The following is a 25,509-nucleotide window of genomic DNA, read 5'->3' as shown; positions in this document are numbered from 1 at the left end:
TCGAAACCGCCAACTTCGCCTCCTTCCTCGCCATCTTATAAAGTTCTGTATTCGTCCACTTCTCCACCTCATCCTTGCTTTCTATCAACTTCGCATACGCCACCTTCTTTGCTTCCACCTTCCCTTGAACTTCTCCATTCCGCCACCAGTCCCCTCGATGCTGACCACGACTACCTGTCGAGACCCCCAACACTTCCCTTGCTACCACCCTAATGCAACTAGCCGTTTTATCCCACATACTGGTCGCATCCCCACTACTATCCCAGGCCCCCATATCCTTCAATTTCTCTCCAATCTCCAGGGCACTAATCGTGGTCAAACTCCCCCATCTGATCCTAGGTCGGTCCTCCACGACCCTCTTCTTCCTCGTCATCTTGATCGCTAAATCCATCACCAAGAGCTTATGTCGGGTTGTAAGATATTCGCTCGGAATGACCTTACAATCTTTGCACAGACCTTTATCATCCTTCCTAAGGAGTAAAAAGTCTATCTGAGTCTTAGCCACCGAACTACGGAAGGTTACCAAGTGTTCCTCCTTCTTTGGGAAACTCGAATTGGTTATCACCAACCCAGAAGCTCTTGCAAAATCCAAAAGTGAGACTCCTCCTCCATTCCTGTCCCCGAAGCCAAAGCCTCCATGCACATCATCATAACCTCCCGAAATAGGCCCGATGTGTCCATTGAAATCACCTCCCACAAATAGCTTCTCAGTAGGCGGTATGCCTCCCACTAATTCGTCCAAATCCTCCCAAAAGCGCCTCTTCTCCTCGTCGCCTAAACCCGCTTGCGCCGTCTACCTCCTTAGCTTTAGGACCTACCCATTTGGTCTCTTGGATACAAGCTATATTAATCTTCCTCTTCTTAAGAATCTTAACTAGCTCTATGGACTTCCCCGTTAACGTCCCAATGTTCCAAGATCCTACTCTCAACCTAGACGCTCCTCTAACCCACTTACCCCTCCTAACCCTCGCCCCCGTCCCCGAACGAGAACATGACCCTAGTCTACCATCACTGAGCAAAGCCACGAAAATGAGTATGAACTAATAAATTATTCAAAAGTCTAAAGTTAGCAAAATGTAACTACAAGTGTATGGACAAATAATGGATGTGGCAACCGGAGGTACCAACTCCAGTTGAACTGAACCTGGTCGCCGCCGGAAAACACTGTTCAACGTCCGAGTACTGTTCACACTATTCACTGTTGAGTTATTGTTCACTGCCGGAATTCTGCTCACAGAGACCTGAAACGGGAGAAGAGAGACGGGGGGTGGAAAGAAAAAAAAGAACAAGAAAAGAAAAGGAAAAAAAGGAGAGAGAGAGGGCTGGCCGGAAAATGGTGCCGGAAAAAGTCTCCGGCGATGACGCAGCTGTGTTCTGGCAGCGGCAGAAGCAGCTAAAAAAAAGGAAAAAAGGAGAAGAGAAGAAGAAGAGGAGAAGAAGAAAAGGAAAGAGAGAAAAAAGTAGATCTGGCTCGAAAAGTGGCCGGCGTTACCTGGTCGCCGGAGTTACATGAACAGTGATGCGGTCTGGTCGCCTGACGGGGTGGCGGGTGGGGTGGAGAGTTGGAGGGCAGAGGAGAGAGAAAGCAGAGGAGAGAGAAAGTCAAGAAAAGGTAGAAAATTTGTCAAAGTAATAAAAATAAATATATTTTTGATAAAAATAGAAGTCATTAACATATTATGTAGTAGGATATCCTAATAATTTTGAATTAAAATTCTTTTTTAAAGCTAAATTTGTTCATGTAGACCAATGTAAAGCTAATTCTTCACTTTGGTTACACAGTCCCTATACGACAATCTGTATTTATTATTTTTGGTAAAGACAATCTGTATTTATTATGCGCCACATAACAATCCTTGCGTAACTTGTCCGCAAATCAAATGTTCCCTGAAGATGTTGTAATGGTTTTTCTCAAGGATCTAACTTTTACCTTTTATGATTTTGACTCTGTAGCAAAGGATAGAGAGCCTGCGAAGTCGTTGGTTCTTGGTCAACCAGTTTTACTTGCTTTGGAAGATATTGATGGAACTCCATCCTTCTTGGAGAAGGCCCTTAGGTTCATGGAGGAGCATGGTGAGCTTCTCCTTCTACCGTGTCAAACTAATATGAAATTGTTGCTCTCTGGATGTATTATTTCTTTAAGATTCCCAGCTTAACATTCTTGAAATATTTCTTTCTCCTTGTAAAGTATAAGTGTTGGATATATCCTATTACCATCTTTTCTTCTGTTGAGGCTTGCTCTAAGATGAAGAAAAAATGTATCAATTAAATAATGAAAGTAGATGCGTTCTCTTTTAAAATTCATATTTATTTCACCCTATGGGTGACTTTGAGATCCATGACTTGGAGACTCATAGTGGAAATGAGAAATCAGTTCAGGGGAACTACACTTTGAAATCCATTCACAATAGAATCACTTGGTGTATTTATTTCCCTATGTTACTGGGTCAGTGCAATCAATGGTAAAAGTATTACTCTACAATGTAGGAGAAGAATGTGCTTAATTTAACAATGTAATCAGACAACATAAATGGAGGAATTTCTCTTATTATTATTCCAAGACCTAGATGCATTTATAATGACTCTAACTAAGGAAACCAAATTGGAAAGAATCCCTTCATATTTGGCTTTCAGCATCCACCAAGATTTATCTAAACCAATCATAGAAGAGGGATACCGTACATTTTGGATTATTTGTCTTGCTATATCTTCGGGTATATGCTGTCTGAGAAGTTCAACATTCCATCCATCAGAGTTTGCAACTTCCAGAACTTGTATTTTATCTACCATAGCTTCTGGAATAACATTAAACAATGCCCCTTATGAAGTCCAATTATCAAATCAAAAGCTTGAATCTCCTCTTTTAACCTGCCACCAGATGTGATGCTTAACCAGTTCTATAAGAGCAACCATTTTCACCCAAATGAGATATGAAGCTTTGGACTTAGCTACAGCTGGATGTGCTTTCTTGCAGTATTTGTTTCCCATATAGGAAACTCCATAGTGATGGATTTTTCCTGAAGTTCCACCACAGTTTACAGAATAGTGCATTTGACACATCAAATACTAACCTGAACCCCGAACAACCTTCATCCTTTGCTAGGCATAATGTATCCTATTTGACCCAATGTCTGTTGTTACTGTCAGTTGAATTATTCCAAAAGAACTTGGCAAAAATCTTATGCAATTGTCTGATCACACCAATAGGTGGATGCAATGCCGACAGGGGGTGTATAGGAATTCTTTGTAGGACATGAGAGATTAACACATCCCTTCCATCAAATGATACAAGTTTCCCATACCAAGATTGTATTTTGTTCTCTATCTTCTTCACCGCTGTGTCATTCCTATTATAATTAATAGGACAACCAAGATATCTAAAGGGAAATATACATTTGACTCATGTCAGTAATCTCCTTGATCATTGCCACTAGTCTCCTATTCACCTTACTATGAACATAGAAAGCACTCTTTCCAGATTTATAAGTTGTCCAAATATGGTCTCATACTGTCTCAATATCTTCATCAAAAGTTTCAAGAATTTTCTTGTTTCAAGGATTTTCTTTCTGCTGATGCAGATAATATAGTATCATCTTGATTAATGGAGGACCTGAAGGATTTGATTTTTCTCAGCACAAAGAGGTTTAAGACAAGGAGACCCTTTATCTCCTTTTCTTTTCATTCTTGTCATGGAAGGTGATGATCAAAATTGCTAAAATAACTGGCAGACAGTCAGGATTTGAAATGGCCAGCAATTTGGAGTTTAGTAAGGAAGTGACACACCTCCAATATGCCGATGACACACTAATTTTCTGTGATGCTGAAGAGGACCAAAGCAGAGTACTCAGGACAATTCTGGTTTTGTTTGAGGGCATCTCAGGGTTGCACATTAATTGGAGGAAGAGTTATTTTTATCCTATTAACTCTGTGCCTGATATGGATCTTCTGATTCAGGATTTTGGAGGAGAAGTAGGTACATTGTCTACTACATACTTAGGAATGCCCTTGGGAGCCAAATCAAAGTCCAAAGAAATTTGGGATTCAATAATTGAGAAGTGAGAAGTTGACTGGGTGGAAGGCTCAATATTTATCCTTGGGGGGCAGGATCACTCTCATAAACTTAGTAGTGGATGCAATGCCAGGTTATATGATGTCTCTATTTCCCATCCCAGTTGGGGTTATTCAGAGGATTGACAACATTAGAAGGGATTTCCTATGGAATGGGAACAAGGAGAAAAAGGGATACCATCTACTTGAATGGTGCAAGGTGATACATGGGAAGAAAGAAGGTGGTTTAGGAATCAGAAATTCGAAATGGCAGAGCAATGCACTCAAATTGAAATGGTTGTGGAGATATTCTCAGGATCCTCAAGCTTACTGGGTTGACATAATCAGAGCAAAATATGGTGAAGATAACAACTGGATAACAAAGGAAGTAAATTCCCCTTATGGAGCTCTATTAGAGCACTTTGGCCTTTAATGAAGGCTAACACTACTATCAGGGTATTCAATGGTTGTAAAACATCTTTTTGGGCGGGACAAATGGCTAGCAAATTCATGTCTAAAAGATCTTTTCCCAAGCATTTATGCCTTGGACCTACAGAAAGGGAAAACAGTAGATCGAGCATGGTCAACACAGGGATGGAACTTTCAGTTCAGAAGAAACCTAAATGATTGGAGAGGAATTCAAGATGTTTTGAAAATTACTACTATATAGAAGCATGGGTCTCAACCCATGCTTCGTCGTCCGTTAAGCATTAAAAAAAAAAAAAAAAGTGTGGTCCCCATATTAAACACCAACCAATATTAAAAAATAAAAAAAAAACACCAACCAATATTAAAAAATAAAAAAAAAAAGAAGTAAAAAAAGTGGAACCCACCATCTCCAAACTCATGGGAAAAAAAAAGTGGACCCCATATTAACAAAATCAAGCAATATAAAAAAAAAAGTGAATCCCATATTAAAAAAACAAACAATGTCAAAAAAAAAAGTGCAGACTTTGTATACGTAGCAAACACTAATATAATAAAGTTTTAAATACGGAGCACAAAGCCACAAACTACAATGTTATATTAAACGTGTTTTGAACATAATATCTCATATTGACAAAATAAGCAATATAAAAAAAAAGAAGTGAATCCCATATTAAAAAAAAAAACAATGTCAAAAAAAAAAAAGTGCAGACTTTGTATTCGTAGCAAACACTAATATAATAAAGTTTTAGATACGGAGCACAAACTATAATGTTATATTAATCGTGTTTTGAACATAGTATATATATATATATTATATGCATAAAAATAGTGCAAACTAATAATGTCCAAAAGGGTGGGCCCCATACTAAACAACACCAAGCAATATAAAAAATAAAAATAAAAAAAAGAAGAAACTATATAAAGCATGGTTTAGACCCATGCCTCGTCGTCCGTTGTCCCTTAAAAAAAAAAACAGTGAACCCCATATTAAAAAAAATATAATGTTAAAAAAAAAGTGCAGACTTTGTATTCGTAGAAAACACTAATATAATAAAGTTTTAGATACGGAGCACAAACTACAATGTTATATTAATCGTGTTTTGAACATAGTATATGTATATATATTATATGCATAAAAATAGTACAAACTAATAATGTCCACAAAAAAAAAAAGGTGCACCCCATACTAAACAACATCAAGCAATATAAAAAAAAAAAAGTGAAACTCACCATCTCTAAACTCACGGTAAAAAAAAGTGGACCCCATATTAACAAAGTCAAGCAATATCAAAAAAAAAAAAAAAGTGAACCCCATATTAAAAAAAAAATAATGTCAAAAAAAAAAAGTGCAGACTTTGTATTCGTAGTAAACACTAATATAATAAAGTTTTAGATACGGAGCACAAACTACAATGTTATATTAATCGTGTTTTGAACATAGTATATATATATATATATATATATATATATATATATATATATATATATATATGCATAAAAATAGTGCAAATTAATAATGTCCACAAAAAAAAGTGCACCCCATATTAAAAAATCAAACAATATTCATGTAATTTCCAAAGTATCTCATTAATGTCTAAAAAAAAAAATATATCAAATGGAGATCAAATATTAAACTGTTGTAAATGTGAAAAGAGATTAATGTCTAAAAAAAAAATATATCAAATGGAGATCAAATAATGAATAAGGTAAATTAGTCAAATTATAATTCTAATCGACGTTTTCTTAAAAACCATGCAAAAGACAACATGACAAGTAAAATGAGCTAAACCGAGAATATTTACCAAAAATTAAAAAATAGTATTTCTTTGTTTAAATAGAAAATCAATTTCTACTTTGTTTCGTTTTAAACATGTAAAATTAATTTAATAATTTGAATTAGAATTATCCAAATCAAAATTTGATAAAAAATAATAAGTATTTTACACCATTAAATTAATCGAATTAAAATTGAAAGTATCAACTGATGCTTAAATATTGCTATTGTTTTATGTCAAAGAGAGGAAAATAGTTTTGTTTTAAACAAGTCTTCTCTTTTAAAAAATATTAATAAATTTGCCGATTTTGTATTCATAGCAAACATTAATATAATAAAATTTTAGATACGGAGCACAAACTATAATGTTATATTAATCGTGTTTTGAACATAATATATACTCTCTCTCTCTCTCTCTATATATATATATAATCACTATTCAAAGACAACTACATACACATAGATGCACTATAATCTAAAGTGTTGCGCACGGGCATAGGCCGTCTAGTATAGTGAATAGTATGCAGAAGATCAAGCTGAATTTTCTTTTGCTATTATGTTTTTGGTGTAAACAGATAATTTCAGATGATACTGCTATACCACAATTGATGTGCTAGATTCAATATGAGGTAGATCAGTTTAGCTTCTGAAGTACAGTTGTAAATATGGTTTCAGTACAACCCATGTACTGTGTTGCCCACTTTTATATATATATATATATATACACACACACACACAATAGTTACCGGTTTCAAAAAAGAAACCTAAATGACTGGGAATTGGATACACTTGTAGAACTGTTCAGCAGATTGGAAGAATTCAAAGGTACTGAGGGGGGGACCTGATAGATTATGTTGGCAAATAGACAGTAAAGGACTCTTCAGGGTCAGTTCAGCATATAAGCTACTCAACAAAGGTATCCAACAGATGGCCAACTGGCCATGGAAGAACATTTGGAAAGTTAAAATACCATACAAAGTATCTTGCTTGTCCAGATTGATAGCTTGGGAAGTGGTGCTGACACATGACAACCTTAGCAAGAGGAAAATCAATCTTTGTTCAAAGTGTTACTTGTGTGGTGAAGAAGACGAGACAGTCAGCCATCTATTCCTAAACTGCAGGATCACATACATGTTATGGAAGATCTTCATTAGCCTTAGAGGCATTGTTTGGACAATGCCAAAGAAGATTATTGAAGTCTTGTTTAGCTGGGAAGAAGTAGGAGCAGGATTGATACATAGAGATAGATGGAGGGTTGTCCCAGCTTGTATTTGGTGGGCAATCTGGAAAGAGAGGAATTCCATATGTTTTGATGATATTAGCAATCCAGTTCAGAAGATTAATTTGGATTGCTTTAGACTCTTTTGCTTTTGGTCCAATCAGAGATATATAGAATATATTGCTTCAATGATAGACACCCTTGTTTTTTGTTAGGTTTCAGAAGACGTTTTTCTTCTTTCATTTGTAAATATGGTTTCAGCACCACCTCACGTGCTGTTTATATAAATATATACAATATGTTACCTTCTCAAAAAAAAAAAAAAAAGAAAAAAAAAGTATCAGCTGCCTATGACATGTCGTTAATTGCAGGGCTCAATTTAGGCATCCCATATCCAATGAATTTTGGCTTCTCATAATGAAATCAACCCCCTAGATAATATTTCTGCTGCAAGAATGAATAATGTTGGAGATAGGGGATCTCCCTGTTTCACTCGTCTGGATGACCCTAAGAAATCGTAAGCCTGACCATTCAGTAGTATGGAGTACCAGTTATTTGAAATCAATGTGAACACCATGTCAATGACCACCTCACTGAATCCAAATTTTCTTAGCACTTTAGTCTGAAACAGGCAACATACACTATCATATGCTTTTGTCATATACAATTTCATCATTATATTGGCTGATGAAGTTCTTTTACTAATGTCCTAAGAATCTTCTGTGTAAGAAACACATTCTCAACTTGATTAACAGATATGAATATAGGCAAAACCTTCTTTAACCTGTCATGCAGCACCCTAGACATTACCTTGTTGAGAAAATTGCTTAAGCTGATTGGTCTCACATCAAAGAAAGTACTGAAATGATCCTTTTTTTGGCAGTAGGACTAAGTTAGTGTGTCTCATAAACCTGGATAGTTCCTAACCAACAAAAGAGGCCGTAACCACAGTTACCAAATCTTCTTTTACTATATCCCAACATGATTGATGAAATACACTTGTGAATCCATCAAGTCCCCTGCACTCTCACCACTCAAACTAAACACCGACTGCTTTACCTCCTCTTCAGTAGGCAGTTCCTCAAAGTGCATAGTTTGTTCCTCAGTGATTACTTTTGGGATGTGATTTAAGAAGTCAAAATTCACTGGTATCCTATCTGCTGAGAACTGCTTGGGGAAAAATTGATTGCCTCATCTGCTATTTCAGTAGTACTAGTCAGCCAGTTTCCTTGTTCATTCTTGATTCTGTTAAAGTTAAGCCTCTTTCTTCTTCCATTCACATATGGATAGAAGAACATAGTGTTCCTCTCACCATCTTTAAACTACTTCATGCCTGCTTTCTGTTTCCATTACTCCTCCTCCAGATATAGAAATCTCTTGATACAACTTGAACCTTGTGAAGTTTTTCCCTGTTAATCCATGTAGGAGCTTCTTCCAACTGAGTTTCATGGACTTGGATTACTTCTTCCAAAGTGGCAATCTTTTGGAAAATATTCAGATAAGTTGTTTTGCTTCATTCCACCAAGGCCCTTGTGACTTTCTTCAGCTAATGCTGGAACACAATGAAAGGATTGCCACTAAAGTTTGCCACCCAATGTTGCTTGATCAAAACTTGAAAAGAGTCGTGATTCACCCAAAAGTTCAGGAACATAAATGGCTTAATGATCCTCTCACTGGCTATATCACAGGTTAGAATCAGAGTTGAGTGGTCTGAGCCCTTCTTAATAAGATGTTTCAGACATTTGAGGGAACAAGTTCATCAGTTTCTGATTACATACAAATCTATCCAACCTCTTGAAAATACTAGCCCCCTCTGTTCTACCATTCCACCATGTGTAAGTGCTTCCAAGTCATACAATCCACATGAGTTTAAGCAATAAACAAAATCAGCTGTTTCCTGATACAAAACTGGTACTCTGGTAGATCTTCCAACTTTTCTTCTTCAGATAAGATGACATTAAAGTCACCTCCCATTAGCCATGGAACATGTTCCAAGTTAGAGATGTGATTCAAAAAGTCCCACAGTATCATTCTCTCAGATGCAGCACACATCACAGGCAGCATACACCACTGTGATCTACAGTTCCTCGCTTAAAGTTTGGTGATGCACCTTTAGTGTTAGGTGTTGAATAGCATCTTCCACCACAATCACCTGCAGTTTCTCAATAGAAAACACCCAAATCTTCCCTGAATAGTTTGTCAGAGCTGTATTAAGTCCCAACTTCCTATATATGTCTAGGCTTGATGGAACTTGAAAAGGTTCCATAAGTCCTATAAACAGTAATGATTTCTTCCGTTTAGAGTAGTCAATCTCACAAAAGCTTGTCATGGATTGACTGATCTAATATCCCAGAACAAAATCTTATCCATAAAAAATGATTAGGTTTAGAGGCACAAGCCTCTTAGGTAGTTGTCAACCTCCTTGAAAATCTGTAAAATGTTCTCCTCGGGTGATTCAACCTCCCCATATGCTATTCTAGTTCCATTTGGCTATGTCATGTCCTGTCTAGTCTCCACTCCTTCTGATTGTGAACTATCTCTCTGCTGCTGAAGGAGTTCTTTATCACCCACTGCACCTAATTCTCCACATTATGATTATTATCAGCTTCCTCCATCTCATTCATCTTCCTTTTATCCACTCCTGAGATTTCCTGATCATTAGTGGTAGCCATAGGCTGAGATATCTCACTATCTTGTGCCCCTTCCCTCAAAGTTGTTCTGTTCCTCTTCACTTGCTCATCTTCTTTGCTCATGTGCTCCTTCACTATCGTGTCTGATCCTTCTCCTGCTTTATTTGTCATATCTGTGTTCAAATCCTTGTCCACTGTCAGATCTACCAGCATTGTCTCACTACTGCTTTGATATTCACATCCATTAAGAGTCTCAGATTTAGGCTTCTCAATGGTCTCCTTGTGGACTTTACAATTGTCATTGCAACCTTGACTCTGTGTAGTATCAAAATGAACCTGTTCAGCATTATTGTTAGTGTAGATTGTTTGTCACCACCGTGGATCTGTGGAGTATCTTTTGCTTTGTAGATTGTTTGTCACCACCGTGGATCTGTGGAGTATCTTTTGCTTTGTAGATTGTTTGTCACCACCGTGGATTTGTAAATGCTTACCAAGATTATTTTCTACCCTTGATTTAACAGACTCCCGGTTTGGTTATTCTCTCTCCTCTGCCCTCCAACTCTCCACCCCACCCGCCACTCCACCCCACCCGCCACCCCGTCAGGTGACCAGACCGCATCACTGTTTAGGTAACTCCGGCGACCAGGTAACGCCGGCCACTTTTCCGGCCAGATCTACTTTTTTCTCTCTTTCCTTTTCTTCTTCTCCTCTTCTTCTTCTCTTCTCCTTTTTTCCTTTTTTAGCTGCTTCTGCCGCTGCCAGAACACAGCTGCGTCATCGCCGGAGACTTTTTCCGGCGCCATTTTCCGGCCAGCCCTCTCTCTCTCCTTTTTTCCTTTTCTTTTCTTGTTCTTTTTTCTTTCCACCCCCCCTCTCTCTTCTCCCGTTTCAGGTCTCTGTGAGCAGAATTCCGGCAGTGAACAGTAAATCAACAGTGAATAGTGTGAACAGTAACCCGGACGTTGAACAGTGTTTTCCGGCGGCGACCAGGTTCAGTTCAACTGGAGTTGGTACCTCTGGTTGCCACATCCATTATTTGTCCATACACTTGTAGTTACATTTTGCTAACTTTAGACTTTTGAATAATTTATTAGTTCATACTCATTTTCGTGGCTTTGCTCAGTGATGGTAGACTAGGGTCATGTTATTGTTCGGGGACGGGGGCGAGGGTTAGGAGGGGTAAGTGGGTTAGAGGAGTGTCTAGGTTGAGAGTAGGATCTTGGAACATTGGGACGTTAACGGGGAAGTCCATAGAGTTAGTTAAGATTCTTAAGAAGAGGAAGATTAATATAGCTTGTATCCAAGAGACCAAATGGGTAGGTCCTAAAGCTAAGGAGGTAGACGGGTATAAGCTGTGGTTCTCTGGTAGGGAGAGAAATTGAAGGATATGGGGGCCTGGGATAGTAGTGGGGATGCGACCAGTATGTGGGATAAGACGGCTAGTTGCATTAGGGTGGTAGCAAGGGAAGTGTTGGGGGTCTCGACAGGTAGTCGTGGTCAGCATCGAGGGGACTGGTGGTGGAATGGAGAAGTTCAAGGGAAGGTGGAAGCAAAGAAGGTGGCGTATGCGAAGTTGATAGAAAGCAAGGATGAGGTGGAGAAGTGGACGAATACAGAACTTTATAAGATGGCGAGGAAGGAGGCGAAGTTGGCGGTTTTGACGGCAAAAACGGCAGCTTTTGAACGCATGTATGCTGAACTAGAAGAGAAAGGAGGGGACCAGAAATTGTTCAGGCTAGCCAAGGCGAGGGAGAGAAAGGCACGTGATGTGGATCAAGTAAAGTGCATCAAGGACGAGCATGGCAAAGTATTGGTAGAGGAGACTCTCATTAGACGGAGATGGCAGTCATACTTCTGCAAACTCTTGAATGAAGAAGGGAACAGAGACATTGTGTTGGGAGAATTAGAACATACAGGAAGGCGTCACGATTTTTGGTATTGCAGGAGTATTAAGGTTGACGAGGTTAAGGGTGTTGTTCGTAGGATGCGCAGGGGAAGAGCGACCGGACCTGACGAGATTCCTGGGGAATTCTGGAAGAGCGTGGGCCCGACAGGTTTGGAGTGGCTGACTAGGTTGTTTAATGTCATCTTTAAGACGACATTGATGCCCGAAGAATGGAGGACGAGTGTAATGATCCCTCTATACAAGAATAAGGGAGATATCCAGAGTTGCAACAACTATAGAGGTATCAAGTTGCTAAGCCATACTATGAAAGTGTGGGAAAGGGTGGTGGAGATGAGGGTGAGGAGAGGTGTGTCTATTTCAGAGAACCAGTTCGGATTCATGCCGGGACGCTCAACTACAGAAGCCATCCATCCTGTGAGAAGGTTGGTGGAGCAGTATAGGGAGAGGAAGAAGGACTTACACGTGGTATTCATCGACCTAGAAAAGGCTTATGACAAAGTTCCAAGACAGATCCTATGGAAATGCTTGGAGGCTAAAAGTGTACCTGTGGCGTACATTAGGGTGATCAAGGACATGTATGAGGGAGCCAAAACCAGGGTAAGGACAGTAGGAGGATACTCAGAGCACTTTCCAGTTGTGATGGGGTTGCATCAAGGATCAGCTCTTAGTCCGTTTTTATTTGCCTTGGTGATGGATGAATTGACACGGCAAATTCAAGGTGAGGTGCCATGGTGTATGTTGTTCGCGGACGACATAGTCCTGATCGACGAGACTCGTAGCGGAGTTAACGCTAAGCTGGAGAGTTGGAGACATACTCTGGAGTCTAAAGGGTTTAAGCTGAGTAGGACCAAGACAGAGTACTTGGAGTGTAAGTTCAGTGAAGCACCTCAGGAGGCTGGCTTGGAAGTGAGACTTGGTACCCAGGCCATCCAGAAGAAAAGTAGTTTCAAGTACCTTGGGTCTATTCTGCAAAGCTGCGGGGAGATTGACGATGATGTCACACATCGTATTGGGGCAGGGTGGATGAAATGGAGGCTTGCTTCCGGAGTGCTATGTGACAAGAAGGTGCCACCAAAACTTAAGGGCAAGTTCTACAAAGTGGTGGTTAGACCGACTATGTTGTATGGGGCGGAGTGTTGGCCGGTTAAGATCTCTCACGTTCAAAAGATGAAAGTTGCCGAGATGAGAATGTTAAGATGGATGTGTGGCCACACCAGGACTGACAGGATTAGGAATGAGCATATTCAGGATAAGGTGGGGGTGGCCTCGGTGGAAGATAAGATGCGAGAAGCGAGATTGAGATGGTTTGGGCATGTGAAGAGGAGAGACACAGATGCCCCAGTGCGGAGGTGTGAGAGGTTGGCCATGGATGGTTACAGACGAGGTAGGGGTAGACCGAAGAAGTATTGGGGAGAGGTAATTAGACACGACATGGCGCAACTACAGCTTACCGAGGACATGACCTTAGATAGGAGGGTTTGGAGGACCCAAATTAGGGTAGAAGGCTAGTAGATAGTCTCGTTTTTCGTTCTTATTAGTAGTCGCATTATCGCAATATAATTTCTTCTGCTCAGATATCTGCTATTATCTGTTATTTGCTGTGCTTTGATTATCCTGTGTTATCTGTGTCGCTTGCTTTATTTCATTTCATATCGCTTTGATTCTCTTAACCTTATCTGACTTCTTTTTATGCTTTTATTGAGCCGAGGGTCTTTCGGAAACAGCCGTCCTACCTTGGTAGGAGTAAGGTCTGCGTACACTCTACCCTCCCCAGACCCCATGATGTGGGATTTCACTGGGTTGTTGTTGTTGTTGTTGATTTAACAGACTCCCCTTTTGTCTGAATTTTCAACTAAATGTGTCCCTGCAGTCTTACTATTCTGTTCCTCTGAGCCATCATCCAAAGCATTAAATGCATTGTGAGTCTCCACTACTCCCTTATTATTACCAATTATAATTGAGACCTCTCCTTTGCCAGTATTGTCATTAGATTCCACAGCATTCTCCTGATCCATAACATGGTCCTTTTGATTGAATTTTCTTTTGTCCTTAACTACATTCCATCCTTGTTTGTTCTTCACGTTGCCAACTACTTTTCCACTTGTTAACACCTTATTAGGTACAATGTTTGTTATCATTCTTTTCTGGTTCATTGACAGTCTCCTTCTCTGTGTCTTTCTCTGGCTTTAATTCAGGATGGAGAATAAAACATTCTTGTTCATTATGTCCTTGAAGTCTACAGTTCTTAAAATATATCGGCATGTAATAATACTTGATTTTGATTCAGCTGGAGATAATTTCTCTAGTACTTGTCCTTCTTATTCTCACATTTATACTTTTGGGAAAATCACTAAGCAAATCTACCTCCACCTTCACTTTTGTGCAGCTTTCCCTTGATTGGTTTCGATTAGCCATATCCACATGTAATGGCTTCCCTACTGCTGAAGCCATTGAAAAGAGAGAGTTCTTGACGAAGAAATTTGGTGGCAGATTCATGTTATCGTGATTGCTGTCTCAACTTCAGGATCAAACCAGGGTTACCTTTTAAGGCCACACATCTGATGATATCCGTCTTTGGCCCCGAGATAGAAGGATGGTTTAGACAACATATGGACTCAGTCGTCTAACAATGATATTTTGATCGAAACAAATTTGTTTCTTAGAAAACCTATTCAGACAAAAGGGGTCTGTTAAATCAAGAGTAGAAAATAATTTTGGTAAGCAATTACAAGCAAAAGATATATTCGTTAAAGGCTTCAAACGAATGGGTGTTGTAGTTTGGTTCAGGGTTGTAGGTTTTAGATAATTGGCTTAGGGGGACTGTTTGGGATGGCGAAGCCTCCTCCTGATGAGGCTGTCCTCTTCTGGTCGTAGCCATGGCTAGGGTTCCAGCGGGATTATGATGGCTTGGCTTAGGGTTTGTATGAAAGGAGGAGGAGAGAGGTGGGAGCAAAAAAAAAAAACGAAAAACTAGTTGTCCGTGAAATTATATCCCTTTTACTCTTCACACTTTTTAGAAGTCTTATTAAATTATATTGAGTAGTAAAGAATTATAAATAAAGTAGTAAAGAATTATAAATAAAGCATTCACTTTAGCCAGAAAATGAACTGTTTACAATCTATCTCTGCTTTGTGCTCTAAATGCAGTATTTGTGGCATGCATATGCCAAAGTTCTGTTGAGCTATTCAAATAATGCTTCTCGCTAGTAGGGAAGTTTATTTAGAGCCCGTTTGGATTGGCTTATAAGTTGCTTATAAGTTGTTTTCAGCTTTTTTGAGTATTTGACTGGTCAGCTTAAAGTCATTTTGTGCTTAAAATAAGCTCAAAAAAATAATTGGGCCCGTTTGACTTAGCTTATCTAAAGCAGCTTATAAGCTCAAAACAACTTATAAGCCAAAAAAAATAAGTTGGGCTACCCCAACTTATTTTTTTTTAAGCTTATAAGCTGCAAACAGCTTATAAGCTTATAAGCTGCTTAAAATAAGCTCATCCAAACAGGCTCTTAGTAATTTATGTCGGTGATTGCTCATTACATTGTGTTGTTTTGACAAATTTTGCCAGGAGTTAGAGTTGAAGGCATCTTGCGACAAGCAGCAGATGTTGAAAATGTCGAACGTCGGATACGGGAATATGAACAGGGTGTGTTTACTGCAATTCAATTTCTTTCGTCTTTGAATCTTCTGTTGCCAGTGTAAGCATGTCTATCTTGTTCAATGTTTGTCTTGTGGTCACTTCATCAGTAATGCTTGGCAATATGAGTTTACCTTGGAAATTGAGGATAATAGTTATCATATAATACCAGGTATAGCTATTGATGTAATCAAAATAGCAAGAACGAAATAAAAGATAAAATAGATAGAAATTGAAAAGCTAGACATAAGAAGATTCAAGAAAGTAGACAATAAGAAAATTGAAATTCAACAATTTACCTTCTACAATAGAAACCCTAGCACCTTGTCTATAGAATCCCTCAAGAAAGAGACAATCCTCCTGCAAGATCCCTATCAAAAGTTGGAAATAATCCAAAGGCTAAACCAAAACTCACCATTGGTTCATACAATCATCAAAGTCTAAATCGACAAAATTTGGAGAAGATATTATTTATACAAGGGCTAAAATTAAACTAATAAAGTCTTTGTCACGACCCAAATCTGGCACTTAGGCCGCTACAGGACACCTGACGAGCTACTACCCCAAAGGCAAACTATTTAAGCTAAACATGCCATAATTAAGGTAAGAAAAGAGAATATAATGTCAAACTGTATCTGATATAGATATAAGTGCAGAAGTTGAATAATTTAGTAAGTCTGTCCATACAACTCGAAAGTACTCAAGTCATTGAGCTAATATAACATGGCTACAAAATACGAGACACAACTTGATATAAATGAAAATACTGAGTCTAATATGGAAGAAGTAGCCACCACGCTCAAATGGTGGCTCGCCTCAAGTGAAGCGACTAAAAGAAGCTGGAATCAAGGGTCAGATACCTGGTCAACACCTGTACCCCAGCACACACCCAAACAACAACTGTGAGTCTAAAGACCCACCAAGATCATCGACTCGCCCTCCTAGCTTACCCCTGGGGAAAGTCTTTGAGATCACTTGTAATGCATAAAGGTGTAATAAAGCAGTACAAGTATAGGAATAATATACATGTAATCTACTGAATCTGAAATCATGAATACACAAATAAGTAAAGCATGATGAAATTGAAAACTGAAATCTGCTCAGGGAATAAGGTACGTCTATATCCATGTCTTACTTATGTTCCATGTTCATGTTCTCCTCCATACTTATGTTCCATGTTACATCCCCTTCTTCAACCACCACTTTCTTCAGGATAAGGGGATCAGTTTCTAGTAACTGGCAAAACTGATTTCTTACAGTATGATACACCCTCCAATAAAGCTTTAGCTTCTGCACAGATGCTTGTGGTACCTGGAATTTTACTTGCTCAGGCAAATATGAATTCACCTCCACTGTCCCTTACACAAAATGCTGATGAGTTTTGTCCTGGATTGCCTTTTGAAGCTCCATCAGAATTACATTTGTACCATCCTAAAGGAGGACACAACCACTGCACTTTTTTGCATTCAACTTGTGGCTTATAACCTTCCAGAAACTGCACCAACTGTGCCAAGTGTTAGGGATTTTCAACCAAGGGTATTCACTTTTGCCAAATGAGTGAGATTGAAGTTAAGCTCATATATCACCCTATTCCTAGACATATTCCCTCCGTGAAATATAGTTTTCCTCCTTTTCCACAATTGCCACAGTATGATGGCAGGAGTAGCATGATATAATGTTTTTAGCTTAGGAGCACCATCTACCATCCACCATGTGGTTATTGCTTGATTGATCTGCACAAAAGGCCCTTGCACACCTGCTGCTGCTGAAGCAAGCAATTTCCAAATATCTGATGCATACTCTCTTGTCAAGAACATACGTGACATGGTCTCTTGTTGAGGATGTGCACAGCTCCTACACCTAGACACAATAGAAATACCTGTGCTTGCCAGTATGTCGTCCATAGGCAACTTCAACTTCCACACTCTCCATAGGAAGATAGATATTTTGTAAGGCATGCCTTTTACCCACATTTGACGATAATGCCAGTTTCTCTGATTTTTCTGCCTTAATAGATTCCATGCCTGCTTACTGAAAATTTGTCACTGCTGGTTTACATCCACCAAGGTTTATTACACAGATCAGTTTGCTCGTTTAATGTTATCTCACTTCTTATATGATCCACTATATCTTCAGGAACTGTTTGCTGCAGAAGTTGATAATTCCACTGGCCATTCACCATGACACTTTCCACATCTTCTATCCCTTCATCAATAGGATAATCTGCAGGAACAATATGAGTGAGAGACCTAGTTTGATCTAGTTATCAAACCAGAAATTGGATGAGCTATTTCTTGGTTCCCACCAAATCTGCTGCTCCACTTCATCTCTAGCCTCTAGCATTTTCTTCCACAATTGAGAACCTCCTTTCCATTGAACAAGTGTAGTAATATTATTTTTACAGTATTTGTTCCACATGAAAGTTGACCATATAGTACAAGTTGTTCTGAATCTCCACCAAAGCTTAGCAAATAAGGCCTTTGAGGCATCAAAAAGAGATCTGATCTCATGCCTCCCTCCTGTTTAGGCAGAAACATGTTCAGCCAAGAGGACCAGTGTCTGCTTTTCCTTTCTTCTTTATTGCTCCAATAAAATCTAGCAAACATTCTATGCAATTCCTCTAGAGTATATTTTGTAGGGGCCATAGCAGACAAAAGATACATAGCATGCTTTGAAGCACACTGTTTTTCCAGCACTGCTTTACCTCCAAAAGACATCAACTTTCCTTTTCACTTCTGAAGCTTGTCTTTAATATTAGATCATTATAGTACACCTCCTTCTTCCTAATACGAAAAATAGGACAACTAAGGTATTTGAGAGGAAAACTCCCTCTTGTGAATCCAGTGATGTGCTCCACTTCCTGACTAATAGTAGCTGAACAATTTGGATGCATGTAGAAGGAGCTTTTATCTCTATTCATCAGCTGACCTGAGATATTTTCATATTTATATAGAACTGACATTGTCATCTTCAAAGAATGCTTATCTGCTGAGGTAAATATTAAGGTATCATCTGCATAGGCAAGATGATTAAGGTTGGCACTCCATTTGGGCATACCAAAGCATCTATACATCCCATTCTCAAATAAAGAGTTTAAAGCTCTGGATATGACTTCTGCTGACTAAATAAATAAGGATGTAGATAGTGGATCTCCTTGCTTTACTCCTCCTGTAGAATGAAAAATTCCACAGGATTGACCATTAAGCATTACTAAGTACTAGTTGTTAGCTATTAGCCTCCAAATCATATCAACAAATATTTCAGAGAATCTCATCCTTCTCAGTACTCTAATAAGATATAACCAAGACACCCTATCATATGCCTTAGCCATATCATGTTTAATCACCACATTTGGAGGCTTACCCCTCTTCCTTATATCAGTGACAAGTTCTTGAGTTAATAGTACGTTGTCAATAATACTTCTGCCTTTGACAAAGCCTGATTGATTTGCTGATATCAAATTGGGTAGTATATTCTCCAATCTTCCCTGTACCACCCTCGAAATGTCTTTATTGATGAAATTGCTTAAATTGATAGGCCTCATATCAGCGTAAGTCTGAACTACTGGTTTTTTGGGCAAAAGCACCAGATTTGTGTGAGTAATGGCTTTTGGGAGAGTCTGTCCTTCATAAAAGACCTCCACAATGTTATATACATCTGCTCGCACAATATCCCAACAGGTCGGAAAGAATTAACCTGATAGTCCTTCGGACCACAAGCACTATCACCATTTAGCCCAAACACTGCTTTCTTCACTTTATCAACTGTAGGAGAAGCAAATAAAGCTTCCTTATCCTCTATTGTCACCATATCTGGAATATGCTGTAACATGTCAAAGTCAGTAGCTTCCTCCTCTCGTGTAAAGTGCATTTGGAAGAAAGATACAGCTTCTGTAGCTAACTGAGAATCTTTTTCTAGCCAATCTCGTATCTGTTTTTAGTATCCTCTTGATCTGCAATCTTTTCGTCCTTCCATTTACCAGATTGTGAAAGAATCTTGTATTTCTGTCTCCTTCAACAAACCAGGGATGACCAACTTTTTGTCTCCAATACTCTTCATCAAAATGCATGTATATTTTCATCTCAACTTGTATTTATTGTAACACCATTCTATTTGAGACTGATGGATCTTCCTCAAACAGTTGCTCATTGATTCTCCCTATTTCCTCTCTGATAATAAGCTGTTTGAATATATCACCCAATGCTTCTTTGCTCCATAATGAGAGAGCTCCTTTTATCTGCTTCAGCTTATGTTTAAAATATAATGAAAGGATTGCCTTCACTGTCCGGAGACCAGTTATTTCTAACTGTTTCCCAAAAATCTTTGTGCTCAGTCCAAAACTTCAGAAACCTGAATGGTTTAATAAGATTCTGTCTTTGTTCTCCTAATCAGCAAAGGAGCATGACCAGACCCTGTCCTGGACAGATGCTCCACTCTTGCTCAAACCATTGCTGAAATTGCAGGTTAACGACAATTTTATCCAACCTCTCAAAAATGCAATCATCTCCTTCTCAACCATTCCAACATGTAAAAGGACAGCCCTTGAAGCTTATTTCATACAATTCAAAGGAGCTTCCTCCTACTAACCAAGGAAGATTCATGTTATAGGCCACCTGATATATACCATCCCACAACTGCAATCTCTCATTGGCATCACATTTAGCATACACCAAAGTAGTGGTCAGATATTTACTATGATTCCATAGGAATGGCTTCAGTGTAATCTGCTGATCTGTATCTGAAATAACTTGCACATCCACACTATCCTCTACAAAGTACCAGATCTTGCCAGTACAGTTTGCTCCGAGCCTTAGATTAAGATTAGAAACTTACCCCCGAGCCAAAACTTCAAGATTGCCTTTGAAATCACCCAAAACCAAGCTCCCAAATCACTTATTCGTCTTGACCCAATGTTGATCATGGTCAACCCCAAATCTTTAACTTAACTAGTTTCTCAACCAATGACCCAAATCACACCCGAACCCCTCGGGACCCGAACCAACTACTCGGCTAAGTCATAAATCACGTTCAGGGCTAATGGAATCGACGAAATTCCGATACGGACTCATTTACTCATGATTCACGTTTATTGCCATTTGATTTCTGCATTTGATTGCTGCTTATATTTGTTGGGCCGTTGTACTTTGGTTATCTTATTTATCTATAGTAGTTAATGTTCCTTTCTTTCCGGACTATTCTACCATGACTTTCTCGCTTTTGTTATTCCCTGTTTTCATATTGTTTTCGATATGCTTGGTCCTATCTGACCTTTTGTCTTATTTTCCTCTCTTGAGCCGAGGGTCTTTCGGAAACAGCCGCGCTACCTTTCAAGGTGGGGGTTAGGTCTGCGTACACTCTACCCTCCCCAGACCAACCCATTTACTCAATATGTTGATTTTTATCAAACTTCCTCATTTTCTTAACTTAAGAACTTTCAATTTTGCTAAATCTGACTCGAAACTCACCCAATTGCCTCGGGAATCATGCCATCCATCCCCGCAAGTGATAAATGGCATGATGAAGCTACGGGAAGGGTATTTTGGGGAAAACAAGTCCAAAAGCTCAAAACGAGTGGGTCATTACAAATGGCGTTAGAGAAATTAAGATACACGAAAAAGTTTAGAACAACCTCTCTACCCCATAAAGATAGGGGTAACGTATGCGTACACCCCCCCCCCCCCCCCCCCCCCCCTTCTCAGACCCCACTTGTGGGATCACACTGGATATGTTGTAATAAAAGGTTAGCTTTTGGAAATGAAATGGATAGAGAAGAAAAAATTAGTTATCAAAATAGAAATAAATAGGGAAGAAAGGTGTAGGCCTTGAGAAAAGAGATTATGTAGTAACTTCCATCTGTTACTTGTTTTTGTTTTTTAGCATTATGCCTTGGATAGAATAAGAGTTGATGAATTTTATCCGGTGAATTTGGCTAGATATTCATATTGAGTTGCTCTTAGAGTCCAAATCAGGTAGTTTATGGAATGTAGTGCCAACTTTTGTCTTATTTTCTCCTATTAGCCACGTACTGTAGCTATCCAAAATTCTTTTAAACCTCTGTGGTCCGAAAAATTCTCTCAGTTCGATCCTCTCAGACTTCAAGTGGAGTCAATCCAGATGAAACCTTTCCGAGGAAGTCAATGATGACCACAGACCAAAATAAGCAGTTAGCAATGGCAATTCGAGAAACTTGGAGCTTGCATGTATTAGGGCAGAAGACACAGGCCAAGATACAATGGATTCTGTGCATGAAGAAGAAACAAATATGGAGAATGAAGAAAGTGAAGGCTGGACTTTAGGTTCTTCCTCGATTAGTGAGAGTGACTCTGGGCTTCTTATCACAATTGAACCAATTGAAGTTGTACCTTTAAGAATTTTATCTTGAACAATATGATATCTCATCGTGTACCTATTTCTGTACCATCTTGCTACAAGCTTAATTAAAGACTTTACCTATCAAAAACAATTCTTGGATCAGATGCAATACAATTTTTAAATAATGATAAGCTTTGTAGGTTATTTTTTGGTAGAAGTAATCTTTGTAGCTTATTACCGGAGTATATACTTTTTAAATCCATGTTATACACTTTTTGTTGGATATTAAGGCACAAAGATCCCTTTACCCGTCAATCTTTCACTTTGTTTCTTCAATTGAATACTACTTTAAGAATTTTCTGAATTTAAGTAAAACCAATATGAATCTCTCACGTGTTTCCACTGGACTATTGATGCCATGCGTCAAATTTTAGGAATTGTTTTCTCAATTCAGCCAAATGTTCTACTTTCTTGCCCGTGTGCATATACAACTGAAATGAAATTCACTTGATCATTTGTTCTTTTAACTCAGGGAAAAGTGAGTTTTCTCCAGATGAGGATGCACATGTTATTGCTGATTGTGTCAAGGTATATCCTGTTAAACAGAAGTAAATAGGGAAAATTCTTGTGATTTCCTTCTCAAATTGCTATATTCTCTACTATATTTCTCAGTACATTCTGCGGGAGTTACCATCATCTCCAGTTCCCACATCTTGCTGCAATGCCCTCTTGGAAGCATTTCGTAAGTTTTATCTCAATGCTGGGAACCCTTTTTATCCTTCTTGACGTTACTGAGATCTTATAGAAGAAAGAAGAAATATTTTTCATACTTTCCATCATATTTTATATCTATGTTTGACTAGGCCTTAAGATGCAAATTTGACTTATATATTATATTAGTGATAGTGGAAGAAATTAAAAATGGAAAAGTTAGTTTGATTGAGAAAACATCACATCTGATTTTTGATAGTTTAATGAATTTAAGTTATTGAAACCTGTAAAAATGACATAGAAATAGGATTGTGTCAAACATTTTTGGTGTTTTTGTGGAAGACATTATTAAATAAATTAAAGTGTGCTCTTTCTAATGGCTTAATCTTTTAAATGAGACGGTGACACACTTTTAACATGGTATCAGAGCAGGCAGAAGTTGTGGGTTCGAGTTTCACCGTAACCCATTATCTAAAAAAAATCCACGTGCTTGGCTTATCGAAACAAATCAAGTCCGCACGTCACATGGCATGTTGAAGACATAATTAAGTAAATACAATTGCTCTTTGTAACAAGTTAAGTTTATTTTTTGAGATGATGACATGCTTCAACAGTTCCACAATAAAAGTGTCATATAAATTAAGACTTGTATATATCTGTACGTGACTTCTGTCTAGGCTTATCGTAAAGGTTATGCGTAAAAATACTTTCTTCATTGAATATAATGACACACTTGATCAAGTTCTTTCAATTGGAATATTTGCATTGCAATTTATTAGAGATATAATTAAATCAAAGTGTGCTCTCCCTAACAGCTTAATCTTTTAGATGAGATGGTTACACACTTCAACATGGTATGGGTGTAGGCAGAGGTCCTGGGTTCGAGTCTCACCGCCTAACACTATTAAAAAGAATTTTCATGTGACTGACTCATGAAAAATGATCTAGGTGGGGGTCGTGTTAGGGATATTACTGAATAAATCAAAGTGTACTCTCACTAACAGTTTAATCTTTTAGATGAGATGGTCACGCACTTCAACACAATGTTTAGATATTTATGGAGCATAGAGCTTTTGATGCATACCGCCATAAGACCAAGTGCTGATTCTATGCAATGCATTATTTAAGTCTGAGCTTGCTATGGGGATAGATGTCTAGTAATTTCTCTGTTTGCCACTGCATAATTAAAGCTATTTTTCTGTTCTTTTTTTTTTTAAATTTCTTTTTAGATATATGAACGTAGTGTCAGCAGATTCTCTTGAAACCTTTTCATTTCAGTTGTTTCACATTCTTGCCGTCGGCAACATTAAAAAATTGTCAAGGAAGTAAATGGCTTATAATAGCTAAGCCTCCAAATGATATCAACTGAGTAAGAAAGAGGCGAAACACTTGTGGAAAACGGACATTGTCATGTTAAATATTGTATCTTCATGTTGGTCAGATTTCACTAGAGATTTATAAAAGGCATGTGTTGGGTCTTTCTCACACCAAAAGTATTATAACAAGTTCCTTTATTGTTTTTTACTTATATACTAAACTTTATAAGGCTCAAAAGTCTCATAATAAGTCACTAAATCGTTCTGAATATAACTTCTTTTTGGGAGAGAGGATCCATGTGATACATCTTATTGTCAACCTTCTTGCTATGGGAATATGTCCACTAATTAGTCTGTTTTTCACTGCATAGTTAAATCTTTTCTCTCTCTCTTTTTTTTTTTTTTAAAAAAAACTTTTTTTTTAATTACAACTATATGAACTTATGTCTGCACATTCTTTTGAAGCCTTTTCATTTAAGTTGTTTTACATCTCCTGACCAACATTAACATATTGTCAAGGAAGTAAACACTAGACAGATTATAATACCAAAACCTGCAAATGATATCAATGTTTACATCGGTGGAATGAGGACCATTTGGACTCCTTATATGGACTTGGGCAATCCTCCCCTCATAAGCTAGCTTTTGGGGTTGAGTTAGGCACATGATCCATTTCTTTACATGGTATCAGAGTCAGGCCCATCCTAATTTATGATTTACCAATGTTGGGCCCCCGTATTAAATTGTCCACGCTCCAGATGTCCAGCCCTGGGCGTAAGGCGGGGTGTTAAGTCCCACATCGGTGGGATGAGGACCATTTGGACTCCTTATATGGACTTGGGCAATCCTCCCCTCATAAGCTAGCTTTTGGGGTTGAGTTAGGCCCATGATCCATTTCTTTAGGGTAAGGAAGAGGTGAAATACTCGAAAGTGAAAATTGTCTTGTTAAATGTTCATATCTTCACGTTTGTCCAGGTTTTACTAGAGATTTATAAAATGCATGTGTGTCTTTCTCACAACAAAAGTATCATAGCAAGTTATTCTATTATTTTGCTAACATATGACGAACTTTATAAGCCCCAAAAGTCTCATAATAAGTCACTTTTTTTTTTGTTGGTAAAATATGTTTTGTTAGTATTACCTAACAGAACTGTTTTATTGATTTAAAGCAAAACAACAAACTAAAAGCTATTAAGAAGTACTTGGATGTTGATTCAGTATAAACTGCTAAAAAATGACATAAAAAATAAAAAACTGCAACAGATCTGCAATGCATCCACAAAGTCTTCATTCTAGTGTGATTTTTCTGGTCCTGATTCTCAGATATGGAATTTGAGACCTGTCCATGTTGATCAATCTCCTTGCTGCTGCTGTTAACTCTCCAAAAGTCCTTGGCTGCATAAGTCACTTTATTGTTCTGAATAGAACTTTTTTTCGGAGACAGAATCCATGTGATACATGCTTATTACCAACCTTCCTTTAAGGCTGCAATCATGATATGCTAATGCTCTTTGTGGGCAGAAGGGCATCGGCA

General features: G+C 38.3%; 1 protein-coding gene across 7 annotated transcripts in view; it reads left to right on the top strand.

Moving 5' to 3' along the window:
• Positions 1-25,509, top strand: part of LOC132619321 (rho GTPase-activating protein REN1-like) — an 88,401-nt gene that overhangs the window by 35,124 nt on the left and 27,768 nt on the right. For all 7 annotated transcript variants that reach the window (XM_060334257.1, XM_060334255.1, XM_060334254.1 and 4 more), the window contains 4 exons: positions 1,954-2,073; positions 15,568-15,645; positions 22,481-22,536; positions 22,621-22,690. In XM_060334257.1, the coding sequence (XP_060190240.1) occupies positions 1,954-2,073; positions 15,568-15,645; positions 22,481-22,536; positions 22,621-22,690 (324 nt within the window). The remainder of the gene's footprint in view (positions 1-1,953; positions 2,074-15,567; positions 15,646-22,480; positions 22,537-22,620; positions 22,691-25,509) is intronic.

The sequence above is a fragment of the Lycium barbarum genome, chromosome 11 (assembly GCF_019175385.1).
Source record: "Lycium barbarum isolate Lr01 chromosome 11, ASM1917538v2, whole genome shotgun sequence".
In the NCBI taxonomy this organism is placed as follows: domain Eukaryota; kingdom Viridiplantae; phylum Streptophyta; class Magnoliopsida; order Solanales; family Solanaceae; genus Lycium; species Lycium barbarum.
Note: the sequence above shows the minus strand (reverse complement) of the source record. Positions and strands in the feature narration are given on the sequence as shown.